The 21,908-nt window shown below is 32.5% G+C and overlaps 1 protein-coding gene across 7 annotated transcripts; it reads left to right on the top strand.

Annotated features, from left to right (window-relative positions):
- The first annotated feature begins 4,623 nt into the window (after positions 1–4,623).
- LOC114730421 (E3 ubiquitin-protein ligase LRSAM1) lies at positions 4,624–11,286 on the top strand. 7 transcript variants are annotated; one of them, XM_028917481.1, is made up of 12 exons: positions 4,624–4,931; positions 5,279–5,361; positions 5,720–5,899; positions 6,201–6,359; positions 6,776–6,955; positions 7,884–8,063; positions 8,262–8,330; positions 9,107–9,286; positions 9,593–9,772; positions 10,103–10,282; positions 10,624–10,680; positions 10,831–11,286. In XM_028917481.1, the coding sequence occupies exons 2-12, from the start codon at positions 5,314–5,316 to the stop codon at positions 10,915–10,917; spliced, it is 1,500 nt and encodes a 499-aa protein (XP_028773314.1). In that variant the 5' UTR covers positions 4,624–4,931; positions 5,279–5,313; the 3' UTR covers positions 10,918–11,286. The 7 variants fall into 7 exon arrangements, with proteins under 7 accessions (XP_028773314.1, XP_028773313.1, XP_028773312.1 ...); XM_028917480.1 differs by having other exon boundaries at positions 4,630–4,931; positions 5,214–5,361; XM_028917479.1 differs by having other exon boundaries at positions 4,630–4,931; positions 5,211–5,361.
- Positions 11,287–21,908: the final 10,622 nt, after the last annotated feature.

Below are 21,908 nucleotides of genomic sequence, written 5' to 3'. Positions count from 1 at the left end.
TGACAATGCATAATACAATATTCTTTGCAAATTCCAATATATTGACAAGAAATTTATGAAAAGAGGGGCCTTTTAATTACTTGATTCCAACACCATTAAATTAATAATTTTTTGAAGGAGAATTTTTTTCTTATAATTGAAAAAATCAGAATCTTAATGTGTCGATAGATTTTGGCATCAAATCTATCATTTCTTTCTAAATACTTTGCTATATCTGATATATGGACATTCTCATTACCTTATATCTTATTAATTTTGTTACTAAAATTTATACTAATAATTAATATGAACTTATATTAGTATTCTAAAATAAATTTTTCAACATATGATGGGATCGATGGAATAATATAAACTACTCAATATAAATTTATATGAAGAAATTCATACTAGTCATCAATAGAACTTGTATTATGTAAACAAAAATATTCAATCATTTGTCAAACTGATCTCAACAAGGATTTGGATTTTTACAAGTCTTTATTGTGTGACTTGCTTGATGACATCTTGAACAATGGTATGTTTTTGTATTTTGAAATTGTGATTCACGTCTTTTAGTTCTTGGCCTTCTAGGAGGTCGACTGGTTTGAGGTGGTTAGAGGAAGACTTATCCCAATATATTTTCCATCCTCAAGTTATTTGGGTTTAGCATGTCAATTGTTATAACGAGTATCATGCTTATGCTATAAATCTTCTCTTGTGATGTAATCTTATAGCAGTTTTCAACATAATCATACACATTACCATGTACGAGTTTAATTGCTGCACAAGCATGTGGACATGGAATTCTAGACATCTGCCATACTGCATAATTACACTGATGTATGCGAAGATCAACCCGTAAGTCTCCATAAGCTGTATGAACACAAATCATATCTCGATAATGTTTAGCTAACATTTGTTCAGCTTTGGCCACACTTTCTCTCACTTTCAACTCTATATTTGGACCAACAACATTTTTCCACTTTCTCATTGCCATACTTGATGCAAACATTTTTTTTGCTACCTTCTCTCAATGCTCATAGATCAATTGGGCAACATTATGCTTCCTCTCCTTTACCATCCATGCATTGAATGACTCAGCAAGATTTGTTGTTATATTATCTCATTGTTTAAATGGAAACTTGCTTAAAGCCCACCTATCAACATCCCCATGATTCTCAAGCCATTGAAATAACTCTGAAAAGAAATTTCTCATATTTTCCATAGCATCATTGAACTCATTCTCAAGCCTTACATATGCAATGTCATCAAGCAACTTTAATGCATCATCTTTACTCTGGGCACCTGTCCTTTTCTTACCTCTTTAATTTCATCAATTGTGTACTAAAGTTTTCTTTCACATGCCGATAGCAAAATACATGATGCTCACCATCGAATATTTCCCGCACAACTCCTATTATAGCATTGTGACAGTTTGAAACAATTGTCAACTCAATTGACCCTATTATCTGTTTAATCATAACCAAAAACCATGTCTAGTCCTCATATGTCTCCACCTTCGCAATACCAATTGCAAATGGCAACAGTTTATTATCTGCATCATATGCAGAGGCTAATAGCAAGGTACCCTTATATGGGCCACTTAAATGAGTTCCGTCAATATACAATATATGTCTTGCCCCAATTAAGAATCCATTTATAAAACACTCATATGCTACGAAGACACACTCAAAAATGTTATTATGAGAAGCTACCCATTCAGCTACTATTTTTGGATCGGTTTCCTTCAGTTGTAAGACTGCTCTGGTCTACCCTGAACATCCTTAATTGCTTTTTTCTTAGCAGCATACGCCTATTTATACGTGAGATTCACACCATAATCTTTTTTCAGTGTCTTCATAATTTCATTAGGATGTTTGTTTATGTGAGACCTTACTTCCTCAATTATAATAGATGATGTTAGACTAGCACTTTGAGCATGTATCACTTAAAGATTGTCTTGGACATTATGAATATGTTCATTTTGAAATTGTGTCACACATAAGAAAGGAGTTCTCTTTCCCACTGCATTTGCTGTTATCTTCCAAGGACATCCTCCAATTTTACATTTCACAGACATCCTATCCTTGCTATTTTTCAAAAATTTATGCTCAAAGTTGTGAGCAAGACTGTACTTGTAGAGTTTCTGCTTAAAATCGTTAGCATTTGCAAAGTTTTGCAATTCTCCTGACAACAATCCTTTCCATTTTAGAGAGTTCAATTCCGGCATAGGTGTGGGTGCACTTTGTACTCCACAATATAGGCTACTAAGTCCTCCACAAGCTTCATTAGTTGGACATGCAACATTGCCAGCTTGACAAGACATGGATCCAAATTGATTATTGCAACAATTTCGAGAGAGAGAGAGAGCTTTGTTCTGGGTGCCCCAACAATTCCTCAATGCTGCATAACCCAATCAAAACTCATGTTTTATATTAACAACAATACTATTAAATAATAACTATTAAAAAAAAAACAAGTTGCTTACACTTGTGGCTCATCAATTGTTTCTTATAAATTGTCATTTCCTTTGCATGCTATATACACATGCCCACTTTTCTCATTATATTGAAATAGGTTTGCAAGTTCCGCATCATCAACAAGACCTATTAAGGTCCTCTCATCACAAGCCACAGTGTATTTCATCTCGCTATGATTACTAGCAATGCCAATCCATGATGATATCGTTACTTTCATTTCTTGAAGTGTCATCCCTTCTCTTATGGTTTTCAATCTTACACTCCCCCCAGTATATTGAATTTGACCTTCGCTATTTTTCACAAATTGCCCACCTATATGAAAAAAACAAAGTAGTTGTTTTGCAGATGTTGATGCTGAAGTAGATGCCACTTTTTATGCCAATCTACAACAAACAAATTAATGTAATTAGTATTTTAGGTGCATTTAATTGGAATGTTTTAAATATACAATTTACATATAATCATATTGTTCATAACTCTTAAATAGTACAATTAATGCTAAATGCCGCCTAGTTGAAAGAATAAAAAATTACAATAAATTATTAAAATATGTGAATCAAAATTAAAAGAATAAAAAAGAAATCGTATAAAGTCCAACAGAATCCCATTCTAAACAAGATATGTGCAAGTCCTCAGTTTCGACTACCCTAAATAACTTGTGAACAGGACAAATTAGCAACTAAAGATAATCACCTCTGGTAAACATAACCAACGGCATAGGGTAAAGGAAGTGTCACTTGTTTCTTCTTTCACGTAGAATAGATGTTACTATATCAGAGAAGCACGCGCTTAGACAAACAAAGCAAGAGATAATTTCAATAATATGTCTAGAAGATAAGAAGCCACTTTGATCCGGATCACAATAGACATTGAAAAATTGGAAATTTTGGGGTTTCAAATAATGAAAAATTGCGAATACATACCTCTTGATTTATTGGAAGTCCATCGAAAACTTGAGAACCCGCAGATGATTCAACACTCAAGCAAGGAAACTTGAAACTGATGGATCAATATTTAGCGGCAGTGCATCTCAAGAAAAAAAAGCTAGGTCATAAATTGATTGGAGTAATCACTAATTTGCTAACTTAAAGGGTATTTTAGTCTTTTAATAATATTCAAAAATTCTTAATAAGGCCTCTTGGAGTAATCATCAATCATCAATCAATCATCAATTATATTCTTGAAAACTTGTCATACCCTATACGTTTGAAAATGGGTCGGATGTGAAATTGTAGGATCCAAATATATTCAATTGATGAGATTTAAAAAATATCTTGATTGAGATTTGAATATATTAAATTAAATAGGAAACATTATAAATAAATGCAATTTCAAATAAAGATTCAAATAAAAAAATTAATAATTAACTTTGAATTTGAATAATATCTTAATTGAAATTTGAATATATTAATTTAAATAGGGGGTATCATAATTAATCAATCATCACCATCAATTCATTCAATTATATTCTTGAAAACTTGTAAAACCTGATACTTTCAAAAATGGGTCGGATATGAAATTGTAGGATCCGAATATATTTAATTAATGAGATTTAAATAATATCTTGATTCAGATTTAAATACATTGAAAAAAGTTCATGAGTATTTTTTACCGTTAACTTTTTTTGTTTTGAACGGGGGTATTTTGATAATTTCATTAAAAAAATCATGGGTCCCATGACTTAAAAAACGGATGTTAACGGTATTGGTATTATTGACCTCTTTTTAAACTTTGATGGGTAGATTTGAACCCAAAAAAAGTTCATGGTGATGAGTGAACTTTTGGTAAAAGTTCATAGCTATTTTTGACCCTTAACCCAATGTTCATAGCATCTTGAGAAGTAAAAAAAATTGCTATATAGTTTGACATAAGCCATTAAAAGTTTTATAACAAATAAGTAGTATGTGGCTATTGTCATCTTTGATATAAGAACATGTCATTACAATTTGGTTATTTGTCATAAAACGTTTCAGTAATTAGATTATTTTTTTAGTTATTAGACTGTTTATATACAAAATATACAGACCTTTAAAAAACAAAAAAAAACAAGAAGAAGAAGAAGCTTCTGCGGCAGTGGTCCAAATAGTCCGCTAAAAAAATTAATTCGTCAATTCTGGAAAACACACAAAATTTGACGGCTTAATTTGTTTTCAACTTCTCATGGTGGATGACTCAAGCGGCTGTTTCCTCAGGAGAGCACTTTGGTCCTCTTCCTCTTTCATTCCCTTCCTGTCTTTCCCGTACCTACAACCGGCCAAAAAGAAAATGTTTTACCTACAGTTTTCAACAATTGCTTCCTCTGATTCTCCACTTTTTCTAAGCTTCTGTCACCCGAGGAAGATTCAACAATTTCTTGACCAGAAAAGTAGGAAGCTTGAACGCTTCTTGCCTTTCAACTGGCTGAACAGTTAGAAGCCTTCTCGCAGGAGAGAATGACAGAAACCACATAACTACATGCGCAGAGTTGTAGTGGTGAGTGTTTTTCTCGTTTTGGGTTCAATATTTTGTAATATTTCAGCCGCATTACTTGCTCGATGCGCTCTACAATTGAAACCTGCGTGGACTGATGAGACTGATCAAAGCAAGCTTTCTCTTTTCATTTTTAATTTCTTGTGGTATTTGTGTAATTAATTCTCTTGTCACTCTTGTTACATGATCATTATGTAGATGCCTAAATCGACTTCTGTTAACTTTCCCCTTCATTTCACAACAATGACATTGTCTTTTGCCTTTGGATCATTTCCTAATCAGTAGCTTAAGGCGAAGAGGAAGTTGGAAGAAGAGGAAATCTAATCAGATTACTAAAGTTGGAATTTCAGGACACAACTGAACTGCTGTGTGACAAGTTCAAGATATGGCTGTAGAGTTCGTCAATGCCATTGATGCTGCTGCAGCTGCTGAGGTACTTGTTTAGTTGTTGGTTTGTTATTTTTCCTCTAAATTTTATGCATATGTTGCTTTTGGATTATGCCAGTACTTTTTTATGTTGATTCTTTCAACCAAAGTTTTTTTTTTTGGGGGGGGGGGTTTGGGTGCCGGGGGTGGGGGTGGGGGTGGGGGGGATGTACTATATTGCTCTGTAAAGAAACTCTAATGCTATGCTTCTTTCACATTGGAATTAGTTCCTTCTTTGTTTGTAATTTGTCAATAAAGTTGGATAACTATGTATTGATAATTGCATTTTACTTTTCCATTTGAGTTGACTGTGATACTTCAACTCCATCACTCCCTTATAGCTGGCGGTGTTGCTATTTTTACAGAGTGAATGTGCTAGACTGAGAAGACTGCTTGAAGAAGAGAGAAAGGTTGTGCAAAGGCTTCAGCGAGAAAATGTAGATGAGGCTCAAATGGCCAAGAGAAAAATTGAAAAGATGAGCTATCTATTAGCTGAGGCTCATAAAGATGCTAAGCATGCTACAATTAGAGCTGATTTTGCTGAGGTTCTAGCTAGTCTTGGCCCCTTCCACCCTCCATCATTGATTTTGAAATTCTTACAATATTTAGACTAACAAGGCTGAATGATATATTTATTTTTGCGCCACTGTTAAATTTCGGAATTCTGAAATTAATATTGGTTTATATCTGTCATTCAAATTTTACCTATCACTAATTTCCTCTCCAAATTGTTATATGTATTTGTGTGATCAGATATAATTACGTATTACAGGCCCTTTAAAAATTATTTAGGATAGATTGAGGTACTTGAGTGTATACTGATTGCTTACTTTTTGTGTTTATAAGAATGAATGGGTTAAAGTGAAGAGAGAATTGCAAGAAACTCGAGAGCTTGTGCAATTGCTAAAGCCAGAAGGTGAGGAGACAAGACAAGGTGTATCGACACGGGTTGACGACAAAGAACTGGAGCTAAATAATGCCCTTGGTGCTGCTTCAACTGCTGAGGTGTTTATTGTTGCACCTGTAATTTTGTTTTAGTTTGTTTCCTCCTTGAAAGATGCATCTTAATCCAGACGGGCTTTTGCGAAGAACTTTTCTTTGTTATTTTAGCATTTGCTAACTCTATAATGAAGAAGCAGTTGGTGTTGCAACGAGTTATCTTGCAAGTTCTTTCTTCAATGATTGACATTTGGTCAATTATTTCAAAAATAGCTTTATTATTTACCTGTTAAATCACTAAAGAAGACATACTTAAAAGAAGCATATGGTTTGCTTTTATTGTTAATTTTTTCCCTGTTTCTAATATTACTTCTTACTACTATTATGTTGAGCCCATTGCTAATTTCTTTTTTTCCATTCGACGTGATACTTTACTGTGCCCCTTTACTACTATTATGTTGAACCCGTAGCTAATTTTACAGAGTGAACGTGATAAACTGATGATAATGCTGGAGGAAGTAAGAAAACGTGTCCAAAGGCTTATACTTGAGAAAGATGATGAGGCACAACTGACCAAGAGAGAAATTGAAGAGACAAGTCAAGAATTAGCCAATGCTCGAAAATATGCTGAGTATGCAACTACTAGAGCTGACATAGCTGAGGTTTGAGTTTTCATTTCTATTAAAATGTTTATCTATCAACGAGGTGGCCATATTTACAAGTTGCAATCATTGCAAAAAGCAAAATACAGGATTCTTGTGCTTTAAAAAAGATGAAAAGGTTTATATAAACCAATTTGAATGGCAAAGAATTTTTATTTGTTCATAATAGGCATGCAATAGGAAGGAGGAATTATGGTTTGATTCTATAAATTGGGATTTTGTGGAATGGGGAGCCTGGGCAGGGTGATTGTGTTTTGGTTATGTTGAGGTTTGAGCCTGCACAAGTTTGTTATGGAAGTCACCTTTCCGTCACTCTTATTTTCCTGTGAGATGGCACCTGTGGCTCTTAAGGAGGAATATGAATGTTTTCGTTTTAATGATTTGGGTGTAAAAACCACTGGAGTTCCATCCAGTTTAAAGGAAGAATAGCATTCTCTTCTAGGCATTTTATTTGTGCCTCTTTGATAGGTTAGATCCTGTCTGGACAAAATAACCATGATTTGGGATCCATCAACAGTATGATCATCAAAGATTAACAGATGTTCAGTTTCTTAATTTTTAAACCTTTTCAAGTCTCCGAAGCTCTTTGAAAATAAAGAGAGAATCTATGGGAAATAGCCGAATAGTATATACTTAAAAAAACAGTTAGATTGTATCTGCACTTTTTTATAGTACTGCTTTGTAAGCAAATTCTTACTTCTTGGATCGAGCAGGAATGTGATTTTTATCTTGGTTTATTTTTTTCCAAAAAACAGTCAAAAATTTATAAAAACCCAAAAGTAATACTACTCTAATGTTAGTTGTTTCATGTTTGTAACCGGTGAAGAGATTTGTGTAATTATTTATTTAACTTTTTTGTGTTTGGGTTGCTATGACTGTTTAAGTTTATCACTTCCATAGCGTTATTAATTTATATCTAATCTTACAGCGTGAATGTGCTCAACTGAAGAGAATGCTGGAAGAAGAGCAAAAAATTGTGCACAGGCTTAGACTTGAGAAAGATGATGAGGTGCAGCTAGCCAAGACACAAATTGGAGAGATTGATCAAGAATTAGCCTGTGCTCAAAGTGGCACCAAGTTAGCTCGAAAGCATACTGATGTTGCTGAGGTATTGATTAACAATACGAACCATTACATGCAAAACAATTTGATAACAACATATAAGAGTATGAATGATAGATATTCTGTGTCTGAACAGCTTCTTAACCTATGTTTTTATCTGTCATTCGAATCTGCTAACTACTATATATTTTGGTGTGAGCAATTATAAAATTTTATGCATACTTAAAGAATTGTATGGATTAAGGTGAAAAGCGATTTGAAGAGAATGGAAGAGCTTGTCAAATTGCTGGAGTTGGAACATCAAGAGATGAGAGTAAGTGTCAGGAGGCAGGATGAAGAGAAGGCACTAGAGTTAGCCAATGCCCTCCATGCTTCTGCAATTGCTGGGTGAAGTTTAGATAAACGTCATAGAAATAAAGTTTTTAATGAGGATTTGCAAAACTGATTCGTAAAGAAGCAGTTAGCGTCTGATTAATACTTATTTAATTGTTTTAAAAAGCACATTTTTATTATTATTTTGCTATGAAAGCCATACTTAAAAACTAAACGAAGGATATGATCAGATTATGTCCGAACTTTTTTTATTATATATTTTTACCTTGTAATTCTGGTTTATTTGGATAAATTTCTTCTCCGTTTCTGATACCGTGTTATCAGGAAATTAAAACTTTATGCTTCACTCCGAATGGTAAATTTGATCCTTCTACAATTTAAAAGCAAGTACATGCCTTGATCAGACGTGAATAGTTAAAAGAAAAATGAGCATTTTTTTTGTTCTCTTTAGTTATGCAGAACACGCTAGCATTATGTGGCTAGAGATTTATAGCCTGTAGAGCGAGGCGACGTTTGAAAATGATTTGATATTTATGTTGGTTTTTTCCCCAAAAGAAAAAAAATTACTGATTCATGTTTAACATGTAAGAGAAGATAAAAATAATAAATCTTGCATTCTTTCTTGAGAACTTATGCAGAAATGTTCATTATAATTTATTTGTAACTATGTTTTCAGTTTTTCCATTGAAGTTGAATGTGACGCTTCAACAGTATCACTCCATTACCTTTCTTTTATAGCTTTAGCTGACTTTACAGAGTGAATGTACTAAACTTAGAAGAATGCTGGTAGAAGAAGGAAACACTGTCCAGACGCTTATGCTTGAGAAGAATGATGAGGCCGAACTGGCCAAGAGACAAGTTGAAAAGATAATTCAAGAATTAGCCAATGCTCGAAAAGATGCTCAATTTGCTCGAAAGGATGCTGACATTGTTAAGGTACTAATTCAGTTGATTTTCCGCTTATCATATGCTAGACAAATTAACAACATGAACTAACTAACATGGAGTTGTATCAATGTGATAACATAATACAGGCATTTTTTGTAATTTACTTCTGGTGAATTACGTTTTATGTTGCATGTTTCCAATTACTTGACTGCTGCTTATAACTGAACCCTCTGTTAAAATGATTATACATATTGGCAGAGTGCAACTGTATAAACACTAGTGTGTGCTTAAAGAATTGTTTAGGATGGGTTGAAAGAACCTAAATGGGTATTAATTGGTTACTTCTGCGTCTAGAATGAATGGATCAAGTTGAGGAAAGAGTTGGAGGAAAAGGAACAGTTTATCATACATCTAAAGCAGCAAATTCTGGAGATGAGAATAATTACTATGCGACAAGTTGAAGACATTAGTCAAGAATTAGATCATGTTCAAAAGGAAGCTGAGTATGCTCGATATGATGCTAACATTGCTAAGGTACTTGCTCCTTTGTCCCCACCATCCCAACTTTATAATTTCAAACAAATTAACATTATGAACTCGTTTACAGTCAACTTGTAACATTAAAATCTTGACAATATTATTACATTATGAACTCAATATATTATTTTGACTATCTTAAATTCAAGATGGTCAAAATTAGTGTTTCTTCATATTTGGCGTTGAGATTTTCCCAAACTAAATCTCCTTGCCTAGTGATTTTTGTTATTGATAGAGCAGTTATGATAGTAGATTATATGTATACAGAATATTTTAGGATGGATTGAAGGATCCAAGTGACCATTAATTTGTAACCTTTTATGTTTAAATGAATGGTTCAAAACGAAGAAAGAGTTGCAGGAAAAGCTTGAGCTTGTGCAGTTGCTGAAGCTGGAATGTCAAGACACTAGAGAAAACGCCATGAGACAAGTTGAAGAAAAAGAACTAGAATTAGCCGATGCCCTTGATGCTGCCACAGTAGCATCATCAGGTTCTGCTGCTGCTAAGGTATTTATTAAAAAAAAAAACAAATCAGCAGATTCCTTTTACAAAATCCTTTTACCAAAACAGACTAAACTGATCATAAATTATCATTTAAGTATGCTAGTTCATTTTTGCAATGAAATTCACATGTGTCGTGCTTACTTGTTTATTCATGATTAAGTTAATTTACATATATTTTAAATAGTGAATCTACCTAATAACTCAATCGGTTCTCGTCAGAATCCAGTCCTTGGGGGTAAGATACTGTTATCCTGAGAAGGAAAGCTAATCTTCAGATGGTTACGAATATTTTGCTTCTTGTGATTATTGCTTATTCCCCACTATGTATTTACAATGACATGCAGGATTGTGCAGTTTGTCTGGTCAATGAAAAGGACACAGTCTTTGGATGTGGACACATGGTAATAACTCTATAGAGTGTTTTTGGTTTTACGTTGGAAGCTATCAAAACTATTTCCAACATGAAACCAAGCATACGTGTACCAGAAATATTTTATTGCCTTCTTCTCTTTGTTAATGAGAATGATGATAATTATGTGATTCTGACGCAGACTTGTGAAAAATGTGGGATGAAGCTGATCATGTGCCCTATATGTCGGATTCAGATAACCCACCGGATCAAACTGTTTCCTGGATAACTAGAGGGGTATGCTTAGGTTCAAATCAAACCTCTCTGCCTTCCATTCTCCTTATTCTTTCATTACCTTTGTATGTCATTAACATACCAGAAGTTTTCTTGCCGGTGTGCTTTTAAGGTGATGCAATGCGGATAGATTGTTCTGTTTGGATGAGAAGGATAAAAACTAGGATATGATTACTGCAAATAATGGAATCAGAAATAAGTCTGACAAAAAAACTCTCAGATAATCACTCCATGCCACTTTATTTTTAGTGCTTCTCATGTGGTGTGCAACTACAGCTATTAACTTGAAGGCTTTGGATGACCCCAAAGCAAAATGCATCTGTTAATGCAGTGGAATGTAGTGGGTCAAGAGAACTCTACTTTCTGAATTTTTCTTAACAAATTTGGAAATGGTTAATTAAAGATGAGGCGACTTGGATCATTTCATTCGACTAATGAGTCTCCCAACATCGTAGATGACTCACAATTGCAAAGATCAGTTAATTTGGAAGTCTTATTTTGTTCCAAGCTGTTTTTGCAGAAATTAGTTGACCCATGCGACTTTATTTTTAGAACATCTTATTTGCATGCCTCCCCTGTCTCTCTAAGGGCAGTGACTAAACTGTAAACTTGTCTACATACAAATTTTCATGAGACTTGTATATCATATATATGGTTTACTCTATAAATACGATGGGAAAAACAAACAGGTAAATGTGTGGCACAACAACAAACTCAAAGGCTACAATAATCCGACCAAATAATAATTATTTATATTCATGTGTATTTGTTTTCAAAACGTGCTTGTTTACGGGACCCTTAGACAATAAGAAAGCTTAGATTATAAAATTAAAGATTGGGAAGTGTTATTTCAAGAAAATTAAATAATATTCATTTATAGAAGGGAGAATCTCCAATAAAAAAATTTTAAAATTTTAAAATCTCAAATCAGGAATAACCACCAAAATGTGTTGTTATTTGTTTTTTAAATATTGTTAATTAGTATTGCTTAAATAAGACTGATTTAAAATTTAAAATTTAAAAGTATTTGTTTGGGATTCTCTCTTTATAGAATTTTCTAATTAAAGGCATGAGTTTTTATTTGCCATATTTGCAATTTTATAATATTAAAATAATTATAACCTAACATTACCTGGATGTGTCAAAATTTAATGCTATTATTGTGAATACAAAATATTTTTTGTGTGAAAAGTTTCATAATCTTTTTATTTTTCACTGGTTTAGATGATCATATCCTCTTCGCGATAGTAAGATACTATTATCTTGGGGAAAAAGGTAGTAATTTCATTTCATATAAGCAATTAAAAGTTTTATGAGCAATAACTAGTATATGCCTGTTGTCATTTTGCATATAAAAGCTTGTCATTGTACGTTGCTCATTTTTGTTATAAAATTTTTTTTTAGGAGTTAAATTGCTTATATATAACTGTGGTACCTTTTTTTCAAAAAAAAAAATTGCAAATTTGTTTTAGAAATTTAAAATCGTAACAATTTTATTTGTTACTATTAAAACAAACCTAGCTATCACTGTTAAAATAATTTCGCCGTGGTTTCTAAGACGCTTTCAGGGACTATTTTGTTTAGTTTTTTGTTTTTGTGCCAACTAATGATGAAAGAAATCCAGACAAGGGGCTTTCCAAGCAAGAAGAACCTGGATTCGCGTTGCTCAAAAATATTGCAAAGCCTGCTCGAATTATTATAGCCTTTGAATCTGTTGTTGTGCCACACATTTAACTGTTTGTTTTTACCATAAAATTTATGTACATGTGTATGTGTTTTCAAAACGTGCTTGTTTACGGGACCCTTTAAGCAATAAGAAAGGTTAAATTATAAAATTGCACATAATAAAATTCCATTGCATATAAGGAAGGTATATTGCACGTAAAAAAAAGTCAATTACACTTAACTTATAAATTGTACATAATAGAAAATAAAATGCATATATGGGGAATTTAATTGCACATAACAAAGATATATTACATGTAAGATTGCACACAACATGCTTAAAACATAAGTGCAATATGTGCAAATTATATGAGATGCAACCAAACTTCCCTTACATGCAATATAATTTCTTGTGTGCAACTAAACTCCTCATATGTGTAATTTGTCTTCTATTATATGCAATTTAGGTTAAGTGCAACTAAATTTTTCTTATGTGCAATATATCATCCCTATGTGCAATTTAATTCTTAGTTTGTGCAATTTATTTTTTATTATGTGCAACTTAGGTTATGTGTAATTGAACCTCAATAACATAATTCTCAATCCATGCAATTTATTTTCTATTATGTGCAATTTAGGTTTAGTATAATCAAACTTTAATAACATGTAGTATATCTTTCCTGTGTGCAACTAAACTTTCAATATATGCAACTCATCTTTCATCATGTTTAAAACATGTCCCATGCAATCTAACTTCCCTTGCATGCAATATTTTTTTTTTTTTTTGTATAACTAAACTTCTCATATGTGTAATTTATTTTTCATTATGTTTAAAGCATGTTGTGTGCAATCTAACTTGCCTTATATGTAATATATCTTTCTTATGTGGAACTAAACTTGTCTTGTATTTTATCTTCCATTATCTGCAACTTATAAGATAAATGTAATTGACTTTTTCTTACGTGCAATATATCTTTTCTCTATGTAACTGAATTTTTACTCTTTGCAATTATCTTCCATTATGTACAACCTAGGTTAGGTGCAATCAAATTCTAATAATATGCAACATATGTTCCTTATATACAAATAAACTCTCAGTATGTGCAATTAAGGGTATTTTGGTCTTTTTATTTTGAAATTTATTTAGATGGAAAAACCTCAAAAGCTAACAAATTGTCAAGTCTTATTTACTAATATATTTTTCAAATGGGGACTTTTTCCCAATTTGCTTTTTTTTTTTTAATGCGCCTGTTATTAGAGGTGGGAATCAAGGAAGGGCTGGCGAGCTTAAAAGGACCGGCTCTCCAGGGCTAAAATTTTAAAAATACCCCAATTTGCTAGGCCTAGCCCTTAAGCTATAGGGCTCAGGGTTGGCCCACGGGCTTTCGGCCCGTTTAAGAAAAAAATACTATTTTTATATTTCTCATATTTTTTATAAAAAATAAAAACAAACCAATGAAATTGTTAATAAAAGACATAAATATGAATAAAATTAAATCACAAATACAAAATATCATCATATATAAATATCCATCAATATCTAAGAACATCTAAAACATTTATTAACAAGATAACAACATCCAAAAGTTTTATCTATAGTGTAATTGTGTAATAAATAAACACTATCATTAATCTTTTGAAACTTCATCATCGCTATAATTAATTACTCTTCTTCATAAGTATGCTTTTCTTTCATAACGAAAATATCAAGTTTTTCTTCTTTATAGGAATTTTACTTTTAAATTTTGCAATCTAGCTATTATTTTATTTTAATATGAGAAATATTGTTGTTGAAACTCATGAATTTCTTATTCAAATTATAGAATCGCAAGTTATATAAGTATAAAAATACTCTATCATCAAATATATATATATATAGTTTAAAAATATAAGAAATGCAAAAACGCAGATCTATCATGACAACTTCAATATTATCAAAATATGAATATATTAGTTTAAAAATATCAACGCATATAATATAAGTCAAATCATTATTAAAGTCCAAATTAACCTATTTTTTAAAAATTTTATTAGATAAATTATTGTCTAAAACTAAATAAATCAAATCATTCTGTAAAATTTAATTTTAAAATGATAATAATAACTAAATATTTGAAATATTATTAACAATGTAAAAAATTAATCATATTATAATTATATAAAAAATTTTAAAAAATTATAAAAAGGTCTAAACGGACTAGTCCTTTTAAACCCTCGGCTTTCCAGGACCTTTTTCTCATCTGAGAAGAAAAATTTCAAACCTAATTCTCATAATTTCAGAATCTAAAAAGACCCGCCTGACACGCTCGGCCTGTTTTTTTCACTCTACTGTTATGACAATAATAGCACGTATTGTTGTCGGTTTTCTTTTTCCTGTCTGCCAAGTAATTAATAGCACATTCATGATTGTGGCGAAAGTGTTCGTTTCCCAATAAATGAAAACGGGCATCTTTTTATATCTGTATGTAAAAAACAGAATCACATTAAAAAAAAAGTATTTAACTGTTGATATTCTTGTAAATCTAATCCATTTTATTCATTTAAAGGTACATCTGATACTTTCTATTATTTTTTAAGTTATATCTAACATCCTAAAAATTAAAATATAAGATTAAAGTATTTGATGCACACAAGAAAAAGTTAAAATCAGAGTACTAAATATATCTAAAAAATTAAACAAGGGTGCTGAATCTGTCTTTACTTTTTAATTTATATTTTGTATCTTCATAGAAATATACTTTTTTTTCTCCAATTTTTCATTGAAAAATGTAAAAAAAGAAAAGAGTCTCCGACAAAACTTAATTCCCTTTCTTTTGAATTTTGATGATATTCTCTCAACTTCATGCGGGGCACAGATATTACAAGCTCTTAAGGAGTAGGTGACATATTTTTCATAAGGATGAGAATTAAAATGACAGTGAAATTTGATAAAAAGACATAAATATATTAGCTATGTTATAGAATGAAATATTCAATACTATAAAAATAAATTTTATATTTAGTAGCAGATGTAGTATAAAAAAACTCTTTCTATGGATGTTGAAGCCCGCTCCTCGGCGGGGGGTGCTGAAAATTGAAGTGAGTTGAAATTAATGGAAGGATTTGACAACTCTAAATATAGGAGTTATGGGCTTACCAGATCTTAGGGAAAGACATTCTTGTTTTTTATTATTGGGCTTTTGGTTAAATACTTGTTAGCCCAATGGAATATTGGGCAGCCCAGCTACAATTGAGTCCTCTAGGATGTCCAATCATATAAGCTTCTGAACTTAATAGGCCCAGCATATTTTCAAACCATTAATTTCAGACCCAAACCCTAATTACACTATACTGCTCAAGACTCGTTTAGAACAGTTTATAAGTAGCTTATAACCTATTTTTTAATAGTGATTTGTGGAATATGAGACAAGTATGTGAGAGAAATTTTGTCTCCGCTTATGTGAAATGTGCTTATAAGAGATTTCTACCATTCTGCCAAACAGGGCCTCAATGATGAATGCACTATAGAAGAACTCGTGATTCTATTAGGATCTCTTTCAAAATGCCAAAAGTTGAGTGATTAATTTATTTTCAATCACAACTGGATTCTTCCTTTTCTCATGCCACGCATAAAAGAGATGACAACTTAAAAAAATGCTTAAAAATAAAATAAAGTTGTACATAGCCTAATAAAGTCTACATCGTGTTTGTAACGCGTAATAAAAGCATAATTAGTCCAAGTGAAACTGGACCATTAAAGAGTTTAATAATGTTGTTATCCTAGAATGAAGGTTTTAGTGATAGCAAAATCACAACTTTTCAAGTCTATAGTGATGTCATTACATATCAAAATCACTTTAAAAGAAAATATTTTCACATAAGTCCAGATAATTTTTTTATATATACTTATTTTGTATACTGTAAAACTGCTTTCAAAAAGTTAATCCAAACACTTCATAAGATTTTGAGTACGTTAAATTATTGATAGCAACGATCTTTAGTTTTTTTATTTTTTGGCCAACGAACGATCTTCAGCTTTTGAAGTCTGTGGACTTTCTAAGTCATTTTCATTATTACTTTCATGAAAATGTGAGTCTCCCAAATACTGCTCTACTCCTATTAAGTCTCTACAAATGTAAACATGATTTTCATAAATTATAGTTTATTTAAAGTGAAACTTTTTACAAATTAAATATATATACCACGTAAAGGTAAGATCATTGCAGCTTCGTGATCACTCATTTTAATCTAATATAGTCTAACATGGCCGCGAAGCTTCTTGGAAAATCAGTGATGGAATGTATAACGGCCACAAAGCTTATGTTGAAAATAAAAATTTAGCCGTCACAAAAGCATGGTCACGATAGAATAAAAATTCAAAATTAATATTAAGAGAATTGCTATGGAGTTCTAAGCAAATAACATAATTTTTAATAAGTCATAATAAATGTATAGCTGCTTATAATAACAAGTTTTGAAGTAGAAAATAATAACTGCTTACTTATTATTAACCTGCTAACAATTAATATTAAGAGAATTGCTATGGAGTTCTAAGCAAATAACATAATTATTGAAAAGTCATAATAAATGTATAGCAGCTTATAATAACAAGTTTTGATGTAAAAAATGATAACTGCTTACTTATCATCAATATTTTTTAATAATTAACTTTTTTGAGACCCTGTAGTAATTCTCTAGTTGATATTGAGGCACATCTAATTTAAATAATCTCTGGTAAAAAAAATTTAAATAATCTAATATTGGAAATAACATGGTATTGTTAGCTATGAGGACTTGGGATCTGATAGAAACATTGCTGTCACGCTACTGAGTTAGAGGAGAATATGTATGAAAATGGCAAAATCAGTGCTAAAAATAAGAAGAGAATTTTTAAGTAATTTTACATCTTTTAAATTATTTAGATTTAATATCACATTTACACCGTTTTGAAATGCCATCAATAAATTAAACAAGTATTTTTTTTTTGTGGCTCCTGTATTAAATGATGAATTCCAGCTTTCAATTGCGTGTGCGCATGAGTGAGAGAATGTTTTGATTAAAAAGCGTGTTTGTCCAAGCAAAATAATATCTTACAAGAGCGCACTATCCGACACCAACAAAAATGCTCAATTTTATGAACTCTGAAAACATTGTACATTTTTTTTTAATTTTTATCTTTTTGAAAACAAGGTGGTTGAAGTAACGTGTTCTCTCCACATTTAGTCTTCTCATAACTTGTCTTCATCAGAAAAGGGTACAAGTGATCTGTCAATGAACTCTATAAATTCGACAATCCATTTTCTGTGCCTCACAACATCTCATGAGCTGAGAAAAATAAACAAAAGAAACCCCAGTTATCTAAGAACTGTGTGTTTTAATCCTCTCTAGTTGTTTTACTTTTGAACTTGTATTAAAGCTATTTCGTCTCTGTGATGGGCTGTTTGTTCAAATTTTTTTATGCACTATTGACACTGCTGTTGTTGTTGCATAACAGACTCAGTTTGGCCATTGATGGTGAAGCATTGAAGAAGTGCATCGAGAAGGAGAGGAAAACTCTTCTGTTGTTCAAACGAGGCATTTATGTTGACTTGGTATGCTGTTCACATGGAGGGACAAAGATGATGAAGATTGTTGCAACTGGAAAGGAGTTCATTACAGCGACCAAACAGGTCATGTTCAAATTCTTGATCTTCGTAGTTCAGATTCACTTTATATAGCTAGTACCATTAATATTACTTTGTTGAGGGAGTTGCATGATCTGAAACATTTGGATCTCAGTGACAATAATTTCTATCAAAGTGACATCCCTCAATCCATAGAGTCATTCACCAACTTAAGGTATCTCAACCTCTCTTATTCTAGTTTTGTTGGGCGTATTCCCAATGAATTGGGCAAGCTTTCAAACTTACAGTATATGGATCTGAGCTTCAATTTCTTGGATGGAGCTATCCCTTCACAAATAGGAAACCTTTCCAAGTTGCAGTATCTTGATCTCAGAGAAAATAATCTTGTTGGAGTGATTCCTTATCAACTTGGGAATCTCTCCATGCTACACACTTTGCGACTTGGTGGAGATGATTCTAACCTCACAGTAGTCGACAAAAACAATGGTGATGCAGAGTGGATGTCAAAGCTCTCTTTATTAACAAATCTTAACTTGAGTTATGTGAGTGATGTTGGCAACTCTTAGACATGGCTGCAAACGATTGGTAAACTTGTGCCAAAACTAACAGAATTAAGACTGAGTGGATGTGGCATTTCTAATGCCCATAGCCTACCTTTGCCTTCTTCTCCTTCCAACCATTCTTCTTCTCTTGTTACCCTTGACCTCTCAGGCAATAACTTGAACTCATTATTATTTCACTGGCCCTTCAACTTCAGCTCCAGCCTTCAACAGCTTTATTTACAAAATTGCAGTCTTTCATCTCATAATCTGTACTTTCTATCTTCCCATTTTCATTTTCCTTCCCCTATTGTTCTTGATCTCTCTTTTAATAACTTGGCATCAGCAACAACATTGAGATTCAGCTTCAACCTTCAAGAGCTTTATTTGATAAACTATAGACTTCCATCAAATAATCTTATCTTTACACCTTACAATTCCAACCTTACTTCTCTTGTCCTTCTTGATCTCTCTCAAAATTATTTGACATCATCAACCATATTCAATTGGATTTCCAACTTCACCTTCAATATCTATGAACTGGACCTCAATTACAACTTGCTTAGCGGTTTCATTCCAGATAGTTTTGGAAACATAATGAAGTTTCTTGAAGTTCTTGATCTCTCCCATAATCATCTCCAAGGTGAAGTCCCAACATCACTAGGGAACATATGCACATTGAGAAGCTTAACACTTGGCAACAATAACTTTTGTGGGGAACTTTCGAGGTTCATTTCTAATATATCATGGTGTGATAGACATCCCTTACAAATTTTGGATTTAGGAGGAAATCGATTGACGGGCATGTTACCTAGTCTTTCGGGATTTTCTTTTTTGCAAGATGTGGATCTCTCTGCTAACCAATTAGAAGGAAAAATACCTGAAAGCATTGGATTGATGTCTCAATTGGAATATATGCAGTTGGATGGGAATAATTTGGGAGGTGTAATCACTGAATCACATTTCAAAAATCTTTCTAATTTGTTGGTCTTATCATTGTCTCGCAATCCACTGAGCTTGAAAATCAGCACAAGTTGGATTCCCCCTTTTCAGTTACAATCTGTGGATATGGCTTCTTGCATGATAGGTCCTAATTTTCCAATTTGGCTTCGTAATCAACATCAATTATTATCTTTGGATATCTCTGATGGTGGACTTTCAGGTTTTATGCCAAAATGGTTTTGGCCACTGTTAAAAAATATATATTACTTGAACATCTCATTCAATGATTTTTCTGGTGAAATCTCAAATTTACCATTCAAATTCAATTATCATCCAAGAATTATTTTGAATTCAAATAACTTTATAAGTGCAATTCCATCATTTCTTTGGCAAGCATTAGAACTTCATCTTTTCAAAAATAAATTCTCAAATTTGATTCCACTTGTCTGTGGACAAAGAGAGGATGGAGGCATTGTCATTTTAAACCTATCAAACAATCAATTAAAGGGGCACATACCTAATTGTTGGAGCCAACTAAATGCCTTAGAGTTTGTTGATCTGAGCAACAATAATTTATCAGGAGAAATCCCATCATCTTTAGGAGTCCTAGTGAATATAGAGGCTTTGATTTTAAGAAACAATAGTTTGACCGAAGAACTTCCTTTCTCTTTGGTGAATTGCTCCAAATTATTATTGTTAGATGTGTCAGAGAATAAGTTGTTTGGTTCAATACCTTCATGGATTGGGGAAAGCCTTAGGCAGCTAGAAGTTTTAAGCTTGTGGATGAACCATTTAGATGGTAGTTTACTTGTGCATCTTTGTCACTTAAGGCAGATTCGGCTCTTGGACCTCTCTCATAATCTGTTATGAAATAAAATTCCATACTGTCTTCAAAATTTTGTTGTTATGGCACAAAAGGACATCAACCTAACTGATAGTGGCCATACATATATGATCAATAGGACAATCATTCCTCATGTCATTCAATCTTTTGAATTCTATATAAGATTAGCGTGGAAAGGTCAAGATCAGGTGTTTAAGAGGCCAGAATTTTTTCTTAAAAGCATCGATCTCTCTAGCAATGCTTTAACAGGAGAAATACCAAACCAACTCGTCTCTTTGTTGGGGTTGGTTTCCTTGAATTTATCAAGAAACCAATTGAGTGGAAAAATCCCTAAGGGGATTGGGAATTTAAAATCCCTTGAATTCCTTGATTTGTCAAACAATAAATTATCAGGCCCAATTCCTCCAAGTCTTAGTCATGTTGATCGTCTTAGTGTGCTAGACTTGTCAAACAACAATCTCTCTGGAAAAATCCCGACAAGAACACAGTTGCAGAGCTTTAATGCCTCGTGTTATGAAGGAAACCTTGATCTTTGTGGATTGCCATTGAACAAAAAGTGCCTAAAAGATAATATGCCTCCACATCAAGAAGCTAATCATGATGAAGAAGAAGAAGCCTCATTTTTCTATCAAGAATTTTACTTGAGCATGGGATTGGGATTCGTTGTTGGGTTATGGGCCTTCGTAGGGCTGTTGCTCTTCAACCGAACTTGGAGACAAGCCTATTACAAATTTGTGAACATAGTAACAGACAAAGTCCACGTCATGGTTGTAGTTTATGTGGTTAAATACCTAACCATGAGAGACTAGCCACGGGGTAATGATTTATATCTTTCCTCTTGCTATTCTAATACCATTCAGCTCTTACTTATAATAACCACGTGACAGTAAATTACTAGAGTCTATATGTTAATGTAGACAAACATTTTTAACTTAGTAATGATGTTCAAACAAAAAACACACTTGGGCGTCGTATAAGCATTTTTAAGCTATAATATTTTAGGCTTTCGACTAACTTATGGAATTACTTGGGAATGCTTAACATGCTACTCTGTTTTTTCGCAGGGCATGTTTCTCCTACAGTTCGGCATTGGATGAAGTTGTGATCCAAGTAATGATGGTTTGTAGCACGAATTTTGAAATATATTGTGCTTATAATAATCTTCTCTACTAGCATTTAATTGAACTGGTTATGTTTTTGTCATTGCCTTTTAAGTCTTTTCTGTTGTATACTAGTTGAGGATATGAACAGCTTGATGCTTGTATGATTGCCCTGTTTACGAAGTTAATATATGTCGGCATAACTCAAAATATAACTCTAGCATATCTGCCATTATAAGTTTTGAAATGATTTTTTTCCGAATTATCCATATGAAAAGATTATCTGTTGGCTT

This window comes from Neltuma alba, unplaced genomic scaffold (genome assembly GCF_004799145.2).
Source record: "Neltuma alba isolate B1F8T4 unplaced genomic scaffold, ASM479914v2 tig00012732_pilon, whole genome shotgun sequence".
NCBI classification, from domain to species: domain Eukaryota; kingdom Viridiplantae; phylum Streptophyta; class Magnoliopsida; order Fabales; family Fabaceae; genus Neltuma; species Neltuma alba.
Note: the sequence above shows the minus strand (reverse complement) of the source record. Positions and strands in the feature narration are given on the sequence as shown.